This window comes from Ambystoma mexicanum, chromosome 11 (assembly GCF_040938575.1).
Source record: "Ambystoma mexicanum isolate Mex_15411 chromosome 11, UKY_AmexF1_1, whole genome shotgun sequence".
Classification (NCBI taxonomy): domain Eukaryota; kingdom Metazoa; phylum Chordata; class Amphibia; order Caudata; family Ambystomatidae; genus Ambystoma; species Ambystoma mexicanum.
This window is the reverse complement of record NC_090934.1, coordinates 836,451,637-836,469,988: the sequence shown is the minus strand read 5'-3', so window position 1 is coordinate 836,469,988 and position 18,352 is coordinate 836,451,637. Positions and strand designations below refer to the sequence as shown.

The window sequence follows — 18,352 nt, the reverse complement described above, 5'->3', positions numbered from 1 at the left end:
CTTCAGTATATTTTAGAGGTCATGGAAAAGTATGCAGAACTGTCCGGTATAGCGGTAAACCCCCAAAAATCGAGCATGTTTCCATTGGGGAGCTACACAGGAGTCCCTCTGGAACGATTGCCAGTGTTGTCCGTGCCTTGGGCAGCTGATTCTTTCCGCTACCTCGGAATAGATGTATATCATACTGTGGAAGGGGAACACTTGCACAATACCGAGGTGGCTGTGAAGAAAGAAGAAAATCCGCATGAATATGAAGTTTTGGGAGAAGCTGCCGCTGGCGATGATGGGGCGGGGGGCGATGCTCAAGATGGTGGTCCTGCCTAGGCTGTTGCATTTCTTCAGTAATATACCACACCTGATACCCAAGAAGTTCTTTGCCAAACTAAACAGCATGTGTAGGGACTTCCTGTGGCACGGCACCCGCAATAGGGTGGCGCTATGGAAGCTACAGAACTTCCATGATAGAGGGGGCATCAAGCTGCCGAACTTTGAGGCCTATTATGTAGCCAGCCAATTGCAATATGTAACCAAATGGCTTTCTGATGAAGAAACTCCTGAATCTAGGCTGTTTGGGCAGGACTGCGCCCCGTTTTACCTAAAAGAGATCATCTGGGTTCCTAGACTTGAAATGAACGAACGCCCGAGTATGCTGTTGCTTGGGTGGAAGATGTGGCACAGAGCATGCCAATTGATGGAGAGCCTGTGCCCGTGTTCCCCACAGGTGCCGCTAGTTGCCTTAACTAAGGGAGACAGCCAGCTTAGGATGATAATCAGGACCTATTGGGAATCTGTTGGGCTGGCCACATTGGGAGACATATGGCAAGAGGGGGCTATTAAAGAATTTGAAGACCTGGGAGAAGAGACAGGGTTGCATGGGGGCCAATATGTTACGTATCTTAGGCTAGTGCAGACCATCCGTAAAACCTGGCCGGAGACTGTGCTGGCGGAAGAACCAGACGCTCTAATTGGAACGATATATGACATATCGGAGGGAGGGCACGAGATCTCTAGGTTATACGAGGTGGTGATGACCCGGGTGGGGAAGGACTTGATGGAATTGAGGCTTGACTGGGTAGCGGAGGTGGGGGCGCAGTTGACCAATGGGATGTGGGAACGGGCCATGGGATACCACAAGAAAGTGTTAGACTGCAGCAAATACAGCTATATATAACGCATAGAGCCTATATGACCCCGAAAAGAATATCTAAGTTTGCGAACGCAGGAAGACAAGCATGTCCGAAATGCGATGAGGAAGATGCGGATATGGCACACATGTTCTGGTCTTGCCCAGTGATTGAAGCTTTTTGGGGGGAAGTGGGATGGAAACTAGCAGACAAAGGGGTCCCGCTACACATAGATACGGCCTGGGCCTGCCTGCTGGGAGGGTTCCCCAGACCACGGAACACTAAACACCATGGGAAACTGAGGGACTTGGCATATGTGCTTGCTAAAAGAAGGATAGCCATGAGCTGGAAGCAATGCCACAAGCCACGGATAGAGGTATGGTGGCGGGACTTGCAAAAATGGGCGGAGGCTGAAACGGTGGTATGGCAGGAGGCATGTAGCAATTGCTGGGAGGAAGATGCAGGTAACCTGACGGCTTGGAGGATGTTAATTACAGGAATGTTTGGCACGGTAGTGGACCCTGCAGCTTCGGAAGGAAGCGATACCCAGCCACACGCAGTGGATACAGAACCGAAATGTTGATAAGCTCTTGAGCGGGGGGGGGATTTGGGGCGCAGTAACGAGTGTTAATTGATGTTTACGAGTCTATTGTAATTAATGCTGCAAGTTTGGTTTGTGTTGTTTATTTTCAAAATAAATAAAAAAAAAATAAAAATACTTGGTCACATGTCGGCGCCCCTCTGCCAATTATTGACCAGCTGCCCCTGGAAGCCAGTGGCCAACAGTAAGGAGGGATGTAACTTACATATTCCTCTTCTGGCTGGTAGTAATGGACACCCTGATTACAATTGTGTAATGGTCATCTTATATATTAGCCATAGTACAGTCATTAGTTGACAGACCAAGCAACGCTTATGCACCTATGCACACCATCACCCCCACTTTCGTGCCCAGCTCACCAGTGCTGACACTGGCGCCCAATGTCACTAGTGTCTCCACTCATGCACACAAGCTCACCAGTGCTGCCACTCATTTACCCAAGCCCACTAGTGCCTCCACTCATGTGCAAGCTCACCAGTGCTGCCCGCCTTGCGCAAGCTCACCAGCGCTGCCACTCATGCACCCACACTCACCAGTGCTGACACTCATGCTCATAAGCTCACTAGTGCCTCCACCTATGCGCCCAAGCTCACCAGTGCTGCCAATCATGCGCCCAAGCTCACCAGTGCTGCCACTCATGCACCCAAGCTCACCAGTGTTGCCACACATGTGCCCAAGGTCGTCTGCACTGCCACTCTTGCGCCCAAGGTCAACAGTGCCTCCACTCATGCACCCAATCTCACCAGTGCCACCACTCTTGCACCCAAGGTCAACAGTGCCTCCACCTATGCGCCCAAGCTCATCAGTGCTGCCACTCTTGCTCCAAGGTCAACAGTGCCTCCACTCATGTGCCCAAGCTCACCAGTGTTGCCACTCTTGCGCCCAGGCTCATCAGTGTTGCCACTCTTGCACCCAAGGTCACCAGTGCTGCCACCCATGGACCCTAGGTCACCTGCACTGCCACTCATACGCCCAAGGCCAAATTCAGACGGAAGCATGCAGGTTGGCTCAAGTTTCCCCACTGTCGTAGCTAACCTCTGGAACAATCGCCCGCTCCATTTATGCTCTGAGATGTCCTAACAACACTTCAGAAAAAAAGTAAAGACTCACTTGTTTAACTAATCAGCCACTTGCACCGGCTTAAACGATACGTAGCTATGCAAATGTACCTACCTATGTAACTAGCGCCCAGATGCCTGAGGGTTTGGTGCGCTGGTATGAATGATAAATAAATAAACGAGACAGAGGTGCTAGAGAGACCGTCTCGCCTGGTGGCGCAACCACACCGAGCTGTGGTGGGTGGGAGTCCCACTAACTGATGCTGTGACCAGACGCCAGCAGAGAGATTGGATCACCGACCTCCGCATAAGAGGTGTGCCCACTGGCGAGCCGGGAAGAGGATGCTCTCGAGAAGGTAACACCGGGGAAAGGGGCGAGCGGCTGTGTCCTCGAGTGTTGGAGAAGCCAAAAGGGATACAGGAGACTGAGAACCCCCAACGCTGAACACGGGCAGATGCCCAACCGAGGCCCCACTGCATTAAATATATCCGAGGGCTTTTGGGGAGAACTAAGTGACTTTGACATACAAGGCTTGGGACGCCAAATGGGCTAGCCAGAGAAACCCAAATGCTGGATACCAGCAGACGCCCAATCAAGACCCTGCTGAAGTAAGCACATCAACGGGCACTTGGGCTTCGGGGTGCCCTAGAAATACAAACAATAGCAGTAAATACTGGTACTAGAGAGAACCTGTAGAGTTTCATTACCCAAACCCTAAACAAGATCATTATCAAATAGAAGATCATAAATGATGGAATCGCACTAAGGAAATCCTTTCTCGCTTCAAAGAAAGGAAAGTATAGGATATGTGTGAAGAATTACGACTTTCCATGAGAAACGTGCAGAGGCTGCAAAAACTGTATTGTGAACTTTGAACATCAGAAACCCCTTTCTTTGGAAGTAGACCCAAGTAGTTTTGCCAAGCGAAGCCTGAGTGGAGAAGCTATTGCTCTGGTCTGTTTTTGTTACGTTTTTACTAAGTGATAGGGCCAGATAGCAAGTAGGCTTTGGACGGAGGACTGTATTAATTTGGACATTTGACGATTACACTTAATTTAGTTAGTTAGGTATAGAAATATCCTCAGAGCAATACGGTTAGATAGACCTTTTTTCTTTTTATTTAAATAAAACCTTTTGTACATGCTAAGTCCTAGTCCGACTCCTTCTTCTGGTTCACCACAAGCATTAGAGCATGTTTAACATATGACATCAATATTATGGTGGGTTTGAGAAAAAGGACTCTGAGGTTAGCACATATACTATACTCTTCTTAAACACAAGCTTCATACTGGCAAAAAGGGCAGAGCAATCCACTGGGGAAATTGCCCCTAAACTGTCAGTTTAGTTAGAAGATATAGACAATAGTGATGCTGATGGATAAAGGAGGTGTTTCGGAATAGTTAAATGTTAAATTTTAAATGTGGATCCAAAAATATATTTTAATGGTATGGGGAGCTTCGGGAGGATATTCGCTTTGGGGGTGTTGGGAAGAAAGGGAGGAAGTTACGGATTAAATGTAAAATTCAGTTTCACAAAAGATATCTGATTGATGACATGTCTAAATATGATTTCAAATAATTTGTGATAAATTAGATGTCTGTTAATTGCTGCATGCGTTACACTGTTCGAATTATTCATTAATTCATTTGATGGTTTTAATGAAAAGCAAATAAAAATACTTTGTCAAATAATAATTATAAAATTCCTTTCATGTCGTGTTGTTTTGCTTTACAGTGACCACTGTGTGATGTCCTGGACAGAACATGGAATCTATTTTTTTATGCCACAAAGTGTTCAGGTGCTACTGTGGAGTGAAGTAAAAGGTGTGTAGTCAGCCTGTTGACATGGTCCTGCATGATTTTGTAGGCAGTGCATGTAAAAACGATATGAGCTTATTGATCATAATAGTTGCCAAATAGGGATTCTCACAATTTTTATAATCTCATATCCCTCTTAAACATTCCTCACCACCAGGCCAGAGTCTGAAAAACCTTTTTTTAAAACAAATTATGATAACAATGTATTTGGTTTCCTCTTGAATACCCACCAAATATTAAGATGAAATTGTGCATCAGAGATGTTGGCACAGCAAAAGGACTTTCTCTCATTAAATGTTTGGCTGCTGGTTTGAGTGCATTAGAAGACTCGGTTCTAAGGAAACCATCTTAAGTAGTTTTTTTTTTGCATGGACAGACCCTGCCTTTAAATACTTTTCCAGTCTTTACACAGTGTTCTGCAAACAAAGGGCGCTTCTTTTCAAACTTTGAGGCGTTTTATGTTTACAATATGTTTCTTTCAATCTTGTTTTAGGTTATTTTGTAGCAGAGCTCATTTTTTCTGCTCCCTTTATTTCTCGTTGGATACTGGGGTCTTTTATAGATTCACATCTCTGAATATGCCATTTCATCAGTACGGGAATCCCCAGACAGCTCAAATTAACATTTGCAAGTATAAAACAAGTATTTCCATGCATACCATGTTTTTTTGCATGCAATTAAGTGTTGTGGCGCCGCAAAAGGAGGAGTCGTACTCACGTTGGACGTTTATAACTTGTTCAATAATAAGAGAAATGCCTAATTCACCCTGTTGCTATGGGAATGTTCCTACCTAACGAAACTAAATAAGGCTGCTTGTCTGTCGTCCAAAGAAAAGATGTCCAAAACCTATTTCTATCTGACCCTACCACTAAAACTAATAACTAAAGATTGCCAAAATCTATATCTCTGGCACCTTTCCTTTAGCCGTATGTCATGGAGCTTTATTTCAGTGATTTTCCCACTTGCAACCATGCAACCAAATGCGTTGCTACGGGGGCTTGGGGTGGGGGGTGGTAATGCCCATGGTTCTTTTGGCTGTAGCCCCAGATAGAAACTCAGGGGCTACAACCAAAAGGTTTTAGCATACTTGATCGAAAAACATTTGACCTTTTCAATTTGACCGAATTTGTTTGATCGTTTTTTCAGTCAAATTAAATTAAATAAATAAATGGGGAGGGGTAAGGGAATAGGTTACTGTGGGGGGAAGTGAGGGAGGGTGTAGGGAGGTCACCCTCTGCATTTTCAACAATAAAACGACCCAAATAAATTAGGTCAATTTGGGAAAAGGTCAAACATTTTCGATCAGGTACACCTAAACCCAACCAAAAGGCTAGCTAGTCCCGACAGTCACGACAGTAGCGTAGCCCCAGATCTTTTCCAGACCTAGCGATACTCCTGCTTGCAACTAGTCTGATTTCGCCACTAACTGGAAATGCGTTAGTAGAAACTATTGATCTTGGTTCCCAGTATTCCTTTCATGAGCTTCTGTAGTTTGTGCTGTATATTCATAGGTCGGCTACCCCAGAATGTGTGAGAACTATCAATGTCCTTCTTACTGTCTTTCTGGATGTGGTCTTTACTTTCATTCCTCTGTATATTAGTCCTTCAGACACGCTCTTTTGGTTGGGGTTTGGCATACCCTTAACTAGGGTGCAAAATTGCCACTTGCAAATGACGAGTGAAAATTGGACTTAGGCGAGTATATAAGCGTGCTGTGAAGAATCCAGTGGAGAAATCGGATTCCCTGATGGGGATCTCCTCCCATGTGGCCAGGGGAAGGCAGCCACTACCTGATCCTGTCCCTGGGCCGGCTTTATGAGGGAGGATCACATGGGAGGGTACGACTGCCGGGGAGATGGTATGACTAGTATACCGACCTTCTCCCTAAGGAAGACCCTCTGACACCCAATACATAAATGGCATATGTAATTTAACGGTTCCCCTTTTAGAGGAAATCCAGGAACCTTGTCTTTACAGTATTCAAGTCAGGCCCCCACCTTTGGCCCACATACCCACCATTCATACATACCACCTTCTGTTTCTAATGTGCCTTAATGTAAACATCCTGAGAAAACCATTTGAGAAATAGAAGCCCAATGACATCCATGGACTCCAACTCCCATAATCATTCAGGTGCTGAGACGAGGAGGAAGAGGAGAGAGTTTGTGCAAAGTGACAGATACCCAAAGTACAACATGCAGGCTAGTTGTTTTTCAAAGCCTATAGTGCGCGTGACTTAATTCTTTTTTTAATTTATTTTTATGTATGAGTTTAGTTCTTACAAACTTTCACATTTCAAACACATATATAAAAACAATCATACATACAATTCCTTATAAATAACACATTGCATGTCATCATTATTAATACAATCTAATACAAGCATCTTAAATTAATACTGCAAACATATGAAAACACTAAAAACTATCTCAAAACATAGCTAAAATGTACTACGTTGTTTGCCTAATTTACCTGTGGCCATCACTCTTAACCATACACGGTAAAGTGCTATGTGCATAGATTTATTTTCTGTATTCAGACAGCACCAGAACGCTTCACTTTTTATCCCATCGTAGTTCTTTACAAACGGGTCCAGCATGTTAATATAAAGTGAACCATGTTCCTGACATTCATTTAGGACGTGTGGAGCTTATTTCCCTTGTATACCACACATACGACACGCGCTAACTTCTTTTGCTATTGCGAGTTCTGGGGCAATATTCCCCAATACTGGTCGTTTACTTGTTCTCAAAAGCAGTACGAATCTGCGCAGCACAGGTGATGAACATAACTCGTGATAGCTCTGGGAGTCCATGAACTTATGGGTTAAGTTATTAGTTTCTGGATAATTCTTCAGAGAAGCCAAATGAGTGTAATTTGTTGCCCAATCCCTTCTCTCTAATTTAGTAACACATTTGTTTTGCAATGTTTGGAAATCTTCCCAGTTAGGGCTCCAACCGATTACTTCAAAAGTCATGTTCACCAACCTGACATATTTGCTATCCCCGGCTGCTCCCAGAAGTTTTAGTAATGGGATCCTAGGCGCGATTTAGATTTTATGTATAACAAGCACCTTCTTTTCAAGGCCTGAGCTGTTAAAGATATTAGACCCATTTCCAGTCTTATTATTTCGATAGGTACGCTCAGGACCAGCTCCAAGATCTTACTCCAAAATATGTTCTTATTTATTGATTTATTAACATTTATAAAGCGTGCAGCAGCCCGAAGGCATCGTGGCGCTGTTACAGACAGCATACTTAGTTACATAATACAAAACTTAGTTAATAAAACAGTGCAGTAAAGGAGGGTAGGGGGGGAGATGAGGTGAATAGAGTAGTTTTTAGAGCTTTCCGGAAGGCTAAGAGGGATGTCTCTGCTCTAAGTGTGATGGGTAGGACATTCCATAATTTAGGAACTATGTAGGGGAAACCAATCCCACCTGCTTTGGCCCTCTTAATAAATGGAATGCGTAATTGGTTATATGATATGATATGGCATTTGTAACGCGCCTATACACAAGTATAGGTTGGCGTGACAAGTTCTTATAGGACGTGAAGAGGTGTTTCTGATGATTTTCTCTGATAGGTATGGCGGGTTGTGAGTGCTAGGCACTTGTGTGTTAGCGTGACCGTCTAGAAAGTGATCTTCTCCTTGACAGGGAGCCAGTGAGCAGCACGTCTAGCCTGTGCGATGTGGTCTCTTTTGGGAATATTTAGGGCTGCTCTCAGGGCATTCAGTTGGATGACCTGGAGTCTCCATTTTTAGCCGAGGTGCCTGCTAAAAAGACATTGCAATAATCTAGTTTAGCCCCAAAAGTGACTCTAGCTATTGAACAACAATTCTGTTTGGATAGGGAGGGTTTAACTGCATTTATTAATTTGGTGGTGTGAGCCGAGGCGGAAGCAATGGAGCTAACCTGTCGCGTCATGGATGGGGTAGAGTCCAGGTAGACCGCAAGTGTCTTTACAGAAGAGGAGAACGGGATGATGGAGTTGGCGATGGTGAAGTGGCTATATTGTTTGCCAAGTTTGGATGGAGTTCATTTAGGGCCACTAATAATGATCTTGGTTTTATCTCCATTGAGACATAGTCCATTAGCAGCCATCAAGGCTTTTATGGTGGCGTATAACAGATGGAGGGCTAGGCCGTCTTCGTTGTAGGAGTCTGAGAGAGGTAGGAGCACTTGTGTATCATCGGCGTAGTTTGTATAAGCTATGCCGAGGGAGTCCAGCTTGTCAAATCGTGGCTTTGTGAACAGATTGTAAAGAGTAGCAGCAGTGCATGAGCCCTATGGGACTCCGCACTGAATGGCCATTGGAGCTGCATTTGCCTGATTAGCGAAAACCTTCATGGCTGTTCCTTCTAGAAAGGAAGTAATCCATGATGAGACTTCTTTGGAGAATTGCGCTGACTGAATGAGATGTCTGGTAAGAGTCTTGTGGTCCACAAGATCAAATGCAGCCGAGAGGTCCAAAAGAAGAAGTGCTGCCTTGATCCATAATTTCTGTAATTTGTTTTTTTAGGTCAAGAAACGCAGATTTTCTTTTACCGAGGATGGAATTGGACTCGAAGTGTTGAATCTGGTTGTGCGCTGCTTTATCTAGAATTTTTAAGAGAAACGGGACAGTGGTGATGGGTCGGTATTTGTTGGGGGAGGTAGGATTGAGGGAAGTTTTTTTTTTAGTAATGGGCGCACCCATGCTTCTTTGAGGCTGGATGGTATAGTACCTGTGGTAAATGAGGCATTAATGAATGCCGTTCATAGAGGTTTAAGGGAGTATGCGCATTCTTTAATGATGTGTGGGGGACAGATGTCCCCTTTGCACATGGATGGTTTTAGATGTTGGAGGTGGTCAAAGACTTCTGATTCAGAGACTTCTTGGAAGGACAAAAGTGTGTTGTTATGATAAGATGTAGCAAGGCTGGGAGGGGAAGGCTAGTCACGGTTAGGTAGGGCTTTAAATTGCACTTGGGTTTTATTTTGGAGTAATTCTATTTTGCTGAGAAAGGCTGCTTGTATGCTGGAGCACCAAGCTTCATCTTTAATGATATCATCAGGGCTAGTAGTGGGAGATTAGGTCTCTGAAAATGGCCAACATTTCATTGAACTGCGAGTTGGCATTGGAAATCCGAGTGTTAAATGAGCTAGATTTACCTTTAATGATTGCTTTTTTATACTGTAATGATACCTTTTTGAATTCTTTCTTAATGGAGTCACTGAGCTTGGACTGCCAATTGGTTAAGACGACATGTTTGCCAGTACGTAAGGCCTGTAGTTCAGCTGTGAACCATGAGTTAACGTGCATGGATTTCTTCTCTTTTTTACGTTTGATTGGGGCAATAGCGTTGATTGCTTTGGTACGGGTGTCTGAGTAGATATCTGCTAGAATGCAAGGGTCACTAGAGAACGGGGGCTTGAGTTCTGGGACATCCAGAAAAGCTTGAGCTTCGGACCTGAGCTGGTGGAGCACAGGTAAGAGCTTTAGTAGTTGGTGCTGTAGGAATGGTGAATTGTATACAGTTATGGTCAGTCCATGGGTAGGAGGAATTGGAACTGAACTGATGGAGGTGGAGCAATTGTAGTCAACAACCCAGTCAAGGGTGCAACCTTTACAGTGAGTGGGGCTAGTGACCTTTTGAAAGAACCGCAGGTCTTAGCTAAGGCTGTGGCTGCTTTGTCCTTGGGATCATTTAGGCCTAAATTGAGGTCTCCAAGTAGGATGGTTTTTGTAGAGGTTTTTAGTTTATCCCCTAGTAAATGGAGGAGATGTCACTGGGAATCTACGGCTGGGCCTGGGAGCCGGTACATGAGATGTAGGTTTATGGTGCAATTAGGGGACATGGACAGTTTGACGGAGATGATGTCTGAGTTGCCTTCCTTAGAGAGACTGTGCAGCCTGATGGCGATGGCATCTTTAGATACAAGAGCTACTCCTCCTCCTTTCTTCAACTGTCTGTCTTGTCGGAGGATGGAATATCCAAGTGGGAGGGCTAGTGAGATGGCAGGACCGGACGCCTCATGGAGCCATGTCTCGGTGATGGCAAGTAGGTCGAGATCATGGATAGTGAGGTCATGGATTTCCATAGCATGAGCGGGGAGAGAGCGTGCAGTTAAGAGGAAGGGGAGGTGAATTTTTATTAGGTAAGTGAATGGAAGGAGAAACTGAGGCGTGAAGGATAGGTGTATCAGAAGGTGAGGGTTCGTCTGCTGGCTTAGAGGTGTGCGTTTTGTGCTTACGGTGGGTGTTAATGTGGACGGCAGTGAGGCATTGGTGAGATAACTTAGATATCTATTCTGGCAGGATGTCGGAGTATATGGCTCTGGTACACTTAACGGCATAGGAGCAGTGTGAACGAGAGCCCAATCTGAGGTTCCTCAAGGCCGCAAGCGTGGGGGAACTAGGATGTTGTAATGGTTCAGTGCGAGAGCTAAGCCTGAAAAGCCTAGATGCTTTGAATGCAGAAAGGCAGATTGTGGCAATGGGGCACATGGGGGAGGCTGCGTTGGCAGGGAGAGCGTACTGTGGGGAAATCTGAGGAGTGGGCCCGTTCCTCTAAGGGAGTGTGAGGGGGGTGCGTTCTATTGGAATCATGCAATGTTCGTTAGGCAGAAGTAAAGGGGGAGGTAGAGGCAGGCACTAGAAATATGATTAGGTGGCAGGTAAATGTGACGAAATGTATGAGCTGCAGAAAGCGCAGGTGGGACACCTGTTGATTGATCTTAGGATACATTTGTACAGGTGGCAACATGGCAACTAAATGTTCATTTGGGAAATGTGATGCAACATGCAAGAAACAGTTTTGCAGTCCATTAAGGCAGAGGTAAGAACAGTAATTACACAGCTATACAGCACGGTAAATAGCATCTTAGATAGTCACGTGAGGCAGGCAAGACCAGCATAAACATTCGATACTGATAAGCAAGGCATGAGACAATGTAAATGACTGACCTGCGTGATTGGAGAAACACGCTGTTAAATGCTAGCTCTGAATAGGTATGATGCAGACAATCCTGCATTGCAATAGGTGCACAGATCAGAGAGAACAGTGCTATTGTAACTTAGGGCGAGGCTTGCAGTATGCGGTAAAAATGAGGTCAGAGGCAGAGGTGGTAGTAGCATTAAGTTGGTGAGGTGGCAGATTGGGGAGAATGTTACAACAGAAGCGCGATGGAGTCAAGCAGTAGTAGTGGCGATTTATTGACGTGACGTAATTCTAGAGTACTACCTATGATAGGCTAATAGCCGGAAGCTAGTGGATAGCAGTCGGTCATGAGGTACAGGAGCACACAAGCGGCGGTGATACTGTAGTAGAAAACGCAGTTTGACAGGATATATTTCACAAGTATATCAATCGGGAGACTAACAGTGGGTCCAGAGAAACATTAGCATTTAACACGTTGGGTACATAAGATGTGCGCATGCTGTGGGAGGTAGGTTTGGAGTGTCTCATAGGTCAGGATTACTGACTGGCAAACGCAATTGTAGCCGTGTCGGGTGGCAGCACAGAGCAGCTCATAGGAGGTGTGTCACTGAGAACGGACGTACCGTGGTTGTTTTGGGCATCTTGGCAAGAAAGGTGGGGGCGGGTAATAAGGAACGTTCTCGCGTTCCTTCCGGCTCTGACAGGCTTGGGACAGGAGTCTTTGTTTGAGTGTCTTAGTTTGGTGGGCCGGCTAATGCCAGGCCAGTGTTTGATTGGATGAGAAGTAGGAAAGGAAGTCGGCATGCAGGTACCAGGCAAAGTTAGTTTGAAGGTGCGAAAAACAAACGCAGTGGTGCGCAATGGAGGAATAGAGCAATAATCAGATGTTGCAGCAGTGAATGCAGGATTTGAACATCAGGGGCCTCCAGCAGTAATTGTAGATGAGGCGTGGAGGTGGGTGCGCATTCCGCTGCACAGGCACGGATACATCAGCTGATCTCAGCTGAGAACTAGATAAAGCCCACAGGCTTGCCTTGTACAGATTTATATTCTGGGTGACTGCGAACACTGCTCCTGCAGTGTTCGAGAAGCTCCTGCATCTCGAAAGGTTCACCATCTGCTGTGATATTCCTTCTATGACCTTCAGCTAGGTTAAATCACTTATACACAAGGACTCTAGTTCATACAGCATAGTAGCGCAGAAACACTGCTTGTACAGTATCAGTACCTCATGCTGGCTGTAGCTGGACAATTCTCTGATGAATCTCAAGATTATAGCCGTCAATGCTACAGCTTTCCTGCTTTTCTCAGCAATGATGGCTAGATAATCACATTTGGTCATTAGTCTGTGTTTATTTTCGTAGCTTATTTTCAGTCCATTTGTATTTGCGTACCTTTGCAATTCCGTCAATGATCTTTTAAGACCCGAAAATGTGCGCTCGCACAGTACCAAGTTATCGGCGTATGATATGCAAACCACCTTTTCTCCAGCTATTTTAGGGGGGTCATTGTTTGCATACTCCAATACCTCTGGGAGATCCGCTATTTATATGTTGAAAAGCAGGGGCGCCAACACCCATCCCACCTTCACTCCTCTCAGAGTTGTTATCGACTGCGTGATGACGCTCCTACTGTCCAACTTTACCTGCACCAAGGTATTCTCGTAAAAACCTTGCACAACACGCAGTAGATCTTCCAGGCAGCCATATCACTCCATTTACAACCACAATCTATCTCTTTCTACAGTGTGAAAGGCTGCCCGGAAAAGAAAATCATAGCCATGTGACTGCATAATGAGCATGTCCATGAGTCTAAGATGGTGGACAGTGCCCGACTCTGCTCTAAATCCCATTTGGAATTTGTCCAACAGGGTGATGGAATTTACCCACTTTGACAATTCATCTAAAACAAGAGATGCAAACAAATTTCCTGACACATCAAGCATCGCAAGAAGTCTAAAACGTGCGGGTTTCAATCTTTTGCGTTTTTTGCGGGTATTAATCTTTTGCCTTTTTTATATATCGGGACCAACAATGATCTCCGCCAGGAGATTGCTACAGTCCTCTGTAGAGACCATAATATACAGAATAAAAAGCAATTTAGCCCAGAATTCCAGGGACCTCTTCAACACTATGTTTGAGAGACCATTAGGCCCAGCGCTCTAGATGCTTTGAGCTTGTGGATTTTGGTCTCAATGTCATCATTGTCAAAGAACATTTTGTAGCTCTTCTTTATACCAATTTCCTCGTCTTGAAGTTTATCAGGATAATCAAATGTATGGCTAATTTATTCAACCCATTCTTGTTCACCAATGATACTGGTCACCTGTTTAGCTTTGGTCGATTTAGTCTGACCTAACAGGTGCCACATCTTTCTTGGGTCTTTGGTTTTGGCAACGGTGATGAAATGCTGCCATTGGGAATTTCTACAGGAGCCTTGCCACCATTTGACCCATCTCCTGTATCTATTTTTGATTGACCGTATTGCTTCATACATACATTGCGAGGATAACTCCTTTTTTTAATACTGCGTACCTCCCTTCTCATTTCTCTTTTTGCAATCTCTGATTTCTTTGTCATAGTGGTGTCTCTTGTTAGTGCTGGCCATATAGGTATAGATTCACTTATGCATGGCCAGCCCAAACATTGTATCCGTTATCCATGTCTCAATCCCATCTGCGGTCAGTCCCATACGGTATTCTAACTTTCCCTCTGGATTTAGAGTAACCAGATTACCCACTTTCTCAATATTCTTCTCAGTCGAACTTATCCTATTGCCACTCGGGTTTACTTCTAGGTCCCCCACTTGTATTAGTTTGTCACAGGCTTGCGAGCCTTCTAGAGTTAATGCTAGGACGGCATGGTCACTGAATTCGTTGTCTTTTACACTTAACTTCCTGATGCAAGGTATCACCGTCACCGGATCATTGCAAAAAAAGGAATCCAGGGTCTCGTTTTTTGTAGCACGCTCCCATGTTTGTGGAACCGGTTGGTTGCCACTTACCCAACCTTTCAACATGTAGCATCCCCAATCTAACAAAAAATCGCACCATAGATTTCCTTTATGATTAACAATATTAGATTTCATTTTTGATTTACTATTAACGAAATCAGTCTCTGGTATTTCATTCTTACAACTGCATTGAATATTGAAGTCACCTCCAATTATGATCGACTCTTTATTCCGCAATGCGTTAATACCACTGATTATCTCTGAGACTGTTTGCATAATACTGTCTGTATGCTTGTTTCCCAGTGGGTCATAAATGTTAATTATTATTAGGCTTATTTCACTGTTTGGGAAGCAGGCTCTCACTGTCAGTACAGATGGATTTTCGCTGCTGGTCAATATTCTTGTTACTTTTATGTGACATTTTACTCCAATCACCAAACCCCCGTAGGGGCTCCCCTTTAATCCCTTTTTTAACCAGTAATTGGAATATTTTCCTGTAGGAGAAAAATATTGTTCTTCAATAGCCATCTGTGACCCTTCTACATTCAGCATGTGACCAAAGCCTTGGGTATTCCAGGTACATAGGGTCCAATTTCAGTTTTTTAATGGACACTTCTGTACGTTGGCTTCAATTAGCCATTTCAGGACTCCTAGTATGTTCTCTTGTAGAGTGTCAGGGTTACTCTTGTTTGCCACATTAGCACCAGCTGCCTTTACGCACTCCAATAAGTTTCCCATCCCCTGTGAATGGTTACCCATCAAGGGTATGGGGGCCACTGCTGTGTCCAACTAGTACCCCAGTTCCAGAAATCTACTATGCTACATTCGAATGTGTTGATGGCATCGACTCGATGTCCCTTGAGGGCCTCCGTCTCGAGGATATCATCGAAGGCATGTATAGCACATGCGGCACCCGTTGGCTTCCGTTCCATTTTTCTGCGAATGCTATTGTTTCGAGAAATACGGCATGCGTCTTTACTTCATAAAACTTAATTGCTTTTAGAAATCGAGGATGTCTTCTTCAATGACACCGAATACCCTGAAGACCGGGTTCACGAAGTGTCAATATTGTGGGTCTAAAATGTCATTGACTGATGCACACTGTATATCTTTATGATGCCTCGGGGTGGAGCATAACACCTTGGACTGCTCCAAGTGCCAGTCGATGACAGGAAAGGCCTTGAAGGAACGAAAGGGGAAATAGACGGTAGGTCGAAACCCCAAATCATCTACCTACCAAAAAATGTTCAACAGACGAGTTGAAAGGCAACTCTCCTTAGAGGAAGAAAGTTAAGAGGTCGAGATCGAGGAGTGGCTCCCACCACTCCACCTCATCGTTGTTGAAAAAGTCCAAGAAGAGGCACCATAGGTCGCCTTCTTCGACTTCGTCGGACGCTTCCCCTGAGAGGGTATCTTGCCCCACAAAGAAATCCACTGCAGCCGAGTGGAAGTCTTTTAGAGCAGAGATGCTATAAATATGTGAAAAACAAAAGCCTCCAAGCCATGTTCCTACTGTGCCTTCCAAAGAAGCCGGGAAGGAAAGGGCTCGACCTAAATCTTGCACGCCTTCGAGACCGGGATGAAGGCCTGATCCTCATCGGGAGCCATCGAAGCCTCGATCCGATGACGTGTCATCGAAGGATCCGTCGAGCCGAAAGCATAAGTCGCGGTCGTCAACACCATTGACGCCGGCTGCGCCTTCAAAGCCAGCCAAGTCATCATCATCGTCGACTTCGACGCCAAAAGCATCAACGCCAAATCCATTATTCATTAAACCCTTGATGCTTGAAAAGACTTATGTGCCTTTACCAAGGTAGGACTATTTTAAGTCCCTTACCTCAATATATGAGGGGAATGAACCCTCAGATAACGAGGCACCATTTGACCTCCAGTTTGGTACGCCAAATGTACCAGAAAGTTTTATCTCTGAGGAATCCAGGTTGAGAGACCTTTATGACAACCTGCAGACGGCCAGTGGGGTGGACACCTCACCTGAGCTAGAGTTTGGAAGACCAGAGGCAAGGGAGCATGTTGATGCATCATATAGACCACTCATGTCCAAGGTAGTGGAGTACATGGGGTGGAGTAGGCCTCTGCTACCATTCGAACAGGGTGATCTGACAATCATCCTGGATAAGGGTCCTCAGTCAGATCCTATATTACCTTTCCACATTGCTCTGCAAAAAAGGGTGGCAGCGAATTGGGAAACACCAAAAACCAATCCGCCTGTGAATACAAATTTGACCAAAAAGTACCGCCCTTCCAGTAGTGACCCTGACTACCTGTCAAAACACCCCACTCCAGAGAGTCTGGTGGTACAGGCAACTACAGCAACTTCTAAGCAAGCAGCTTACCCTACCATCCTTCCAGATAGGGACGACAAAAGAGTAGATGGATGGGCAAGGAAAGTATTTTCTGCGGGCAGTATGGCGCTTAAATCAGCCAACGCCACATGTGCCCTTGCAAAATTGACATTCACTCTATGGGACTACATTTCCATGGCGGCAGAGCACATTCCTGAGGTGGATCAAAGAGACGGGTTCTTAGCCATAATTAGCGACGGCAAAGAACCCATGTGTGAGTCTCTTCAGTCAGGTCTGAATTCTGCTGACGGCATCAGCAGGGCTATGGCTACTAGCACCGTTATACGCAGATTTGCGTGGTTGAGGAAGTCAGGCTTTGCATTGGATGTGCAATCCAGGCTCCTCAACATGCCCTTTGACAGGTCTCATCTTTTTGGCAATAAGGCTGACGAGAGCCTTGAGAAGTTGCAGACCACAAAGGCGGCAGCCAAATCGGCAGCCTTGGCGGGGTATATTTTTTCGCTACTACTCCTCAGTTGGAAGAGTAAGGGGGATGTCTGGTCAAAGAGACCAAAGAAAATTCCCTCGTGGTCGACGAGGGAGAGGTGCAAAGCCAGCTCAAGCAGGGGCATCTTTACAATCTGCCACTGCATCAGCCACCTCAAAACTTCTCTAAGTTTTTGAGTGACAACTCACCAGTGGGGGGCAGACTGTCTCAGCATCTAGAAGAATGGCGAGTCATTACTTTGGATGCTTGTTCATTGGAAACCATAGCCCATGGGTACTGCCTTCCTTTCCTACAGAGATCTCAGAGCAATCAACCAAGGAGCCTCTCTTTGAGGATTCCAGATCCGTTTCTTGTGCAGGAAATGTTAACCCTGCCAGAGAAGGGCGCTATAGAAAAAGTGCCTGTAGCGGAGAGGAACAAGGAATGGCATTCTCCTTATTTTCTGGACTGAGACCCACCTTGGACTTGTGATACTTGAACAAGTTCCGCAGGAAGGACAAGTTCAAGATGGTCACTCTTTCAGATCCGTCATGCCCTCCAACTCCAGGACTGGATGGTGTAATTGGACCTTCAGGATGCTTATTTTCATGTGCCTATGCATCTCAAGCACAGAAAATACCTGAGGTTCGCAGTTGGCGATTCTCATGATCAATTTTGAGATCTGCCATTTGGGCTAACCTCCGCCCCGAGGGTTTTCACCAAACTGATGGCGTGGTGGCAGCGAGTCTCAGGAGGTGGGGGATTCAAGTGTACCCCTACCTGGACGATTGGCAGATCAGGGCGTGTTCTCCCAAATAAGGCCTGGACCATCTCAACATCACCTGCCACTCTCTTCACAGACTGGGCTTCTCCCTCAATTACAAAAAGTCCCGTCAGAGCTGTACTGGATACATCCTTGGAAAGAGCTTGGTCACCAAATTTCAGAGTGCCCAACGTCTCCCGGCCTTCGATTTTTGAGGTTGCTCAGTTTCATGGCATCCTGCATTGTTCTGGTGCCAGATGGCATGCCTGAGAATGAGATCCCTTCAGTGGGCGCTCAGAACTCAATGGTGCCAGTTCTCAGG

At 45.3% G+C, this 18,352-nt stretch overlaps 1 protein-coding gene across 2 annotated transcripts in view; it reads left to right on the top strand.

Annotated features, from left to right (window-relative positions):
- HPS5 (HPS5 biogenesis of lysosomal organelles complex 2 subunit 2) overlaps positions 1–18,352 on the top strand; it is a 1,306,927-nt gene that overhangs the window by 477,515 nt on the left and 811,060 nt on the right. For both annotated transcript variants that reach the window (XM_069623788.1, XM_069623787.1), the window contains exon 9: positions 4,519–4,607. In XM_069623788.1, coding sequence (XP_069479889.1) covers positions 4,519–4,607 — 89 coding nt within the window. The remainder of the gene's footprint in view (positions 1–4,518; positions 4,608–18,352) is intronic.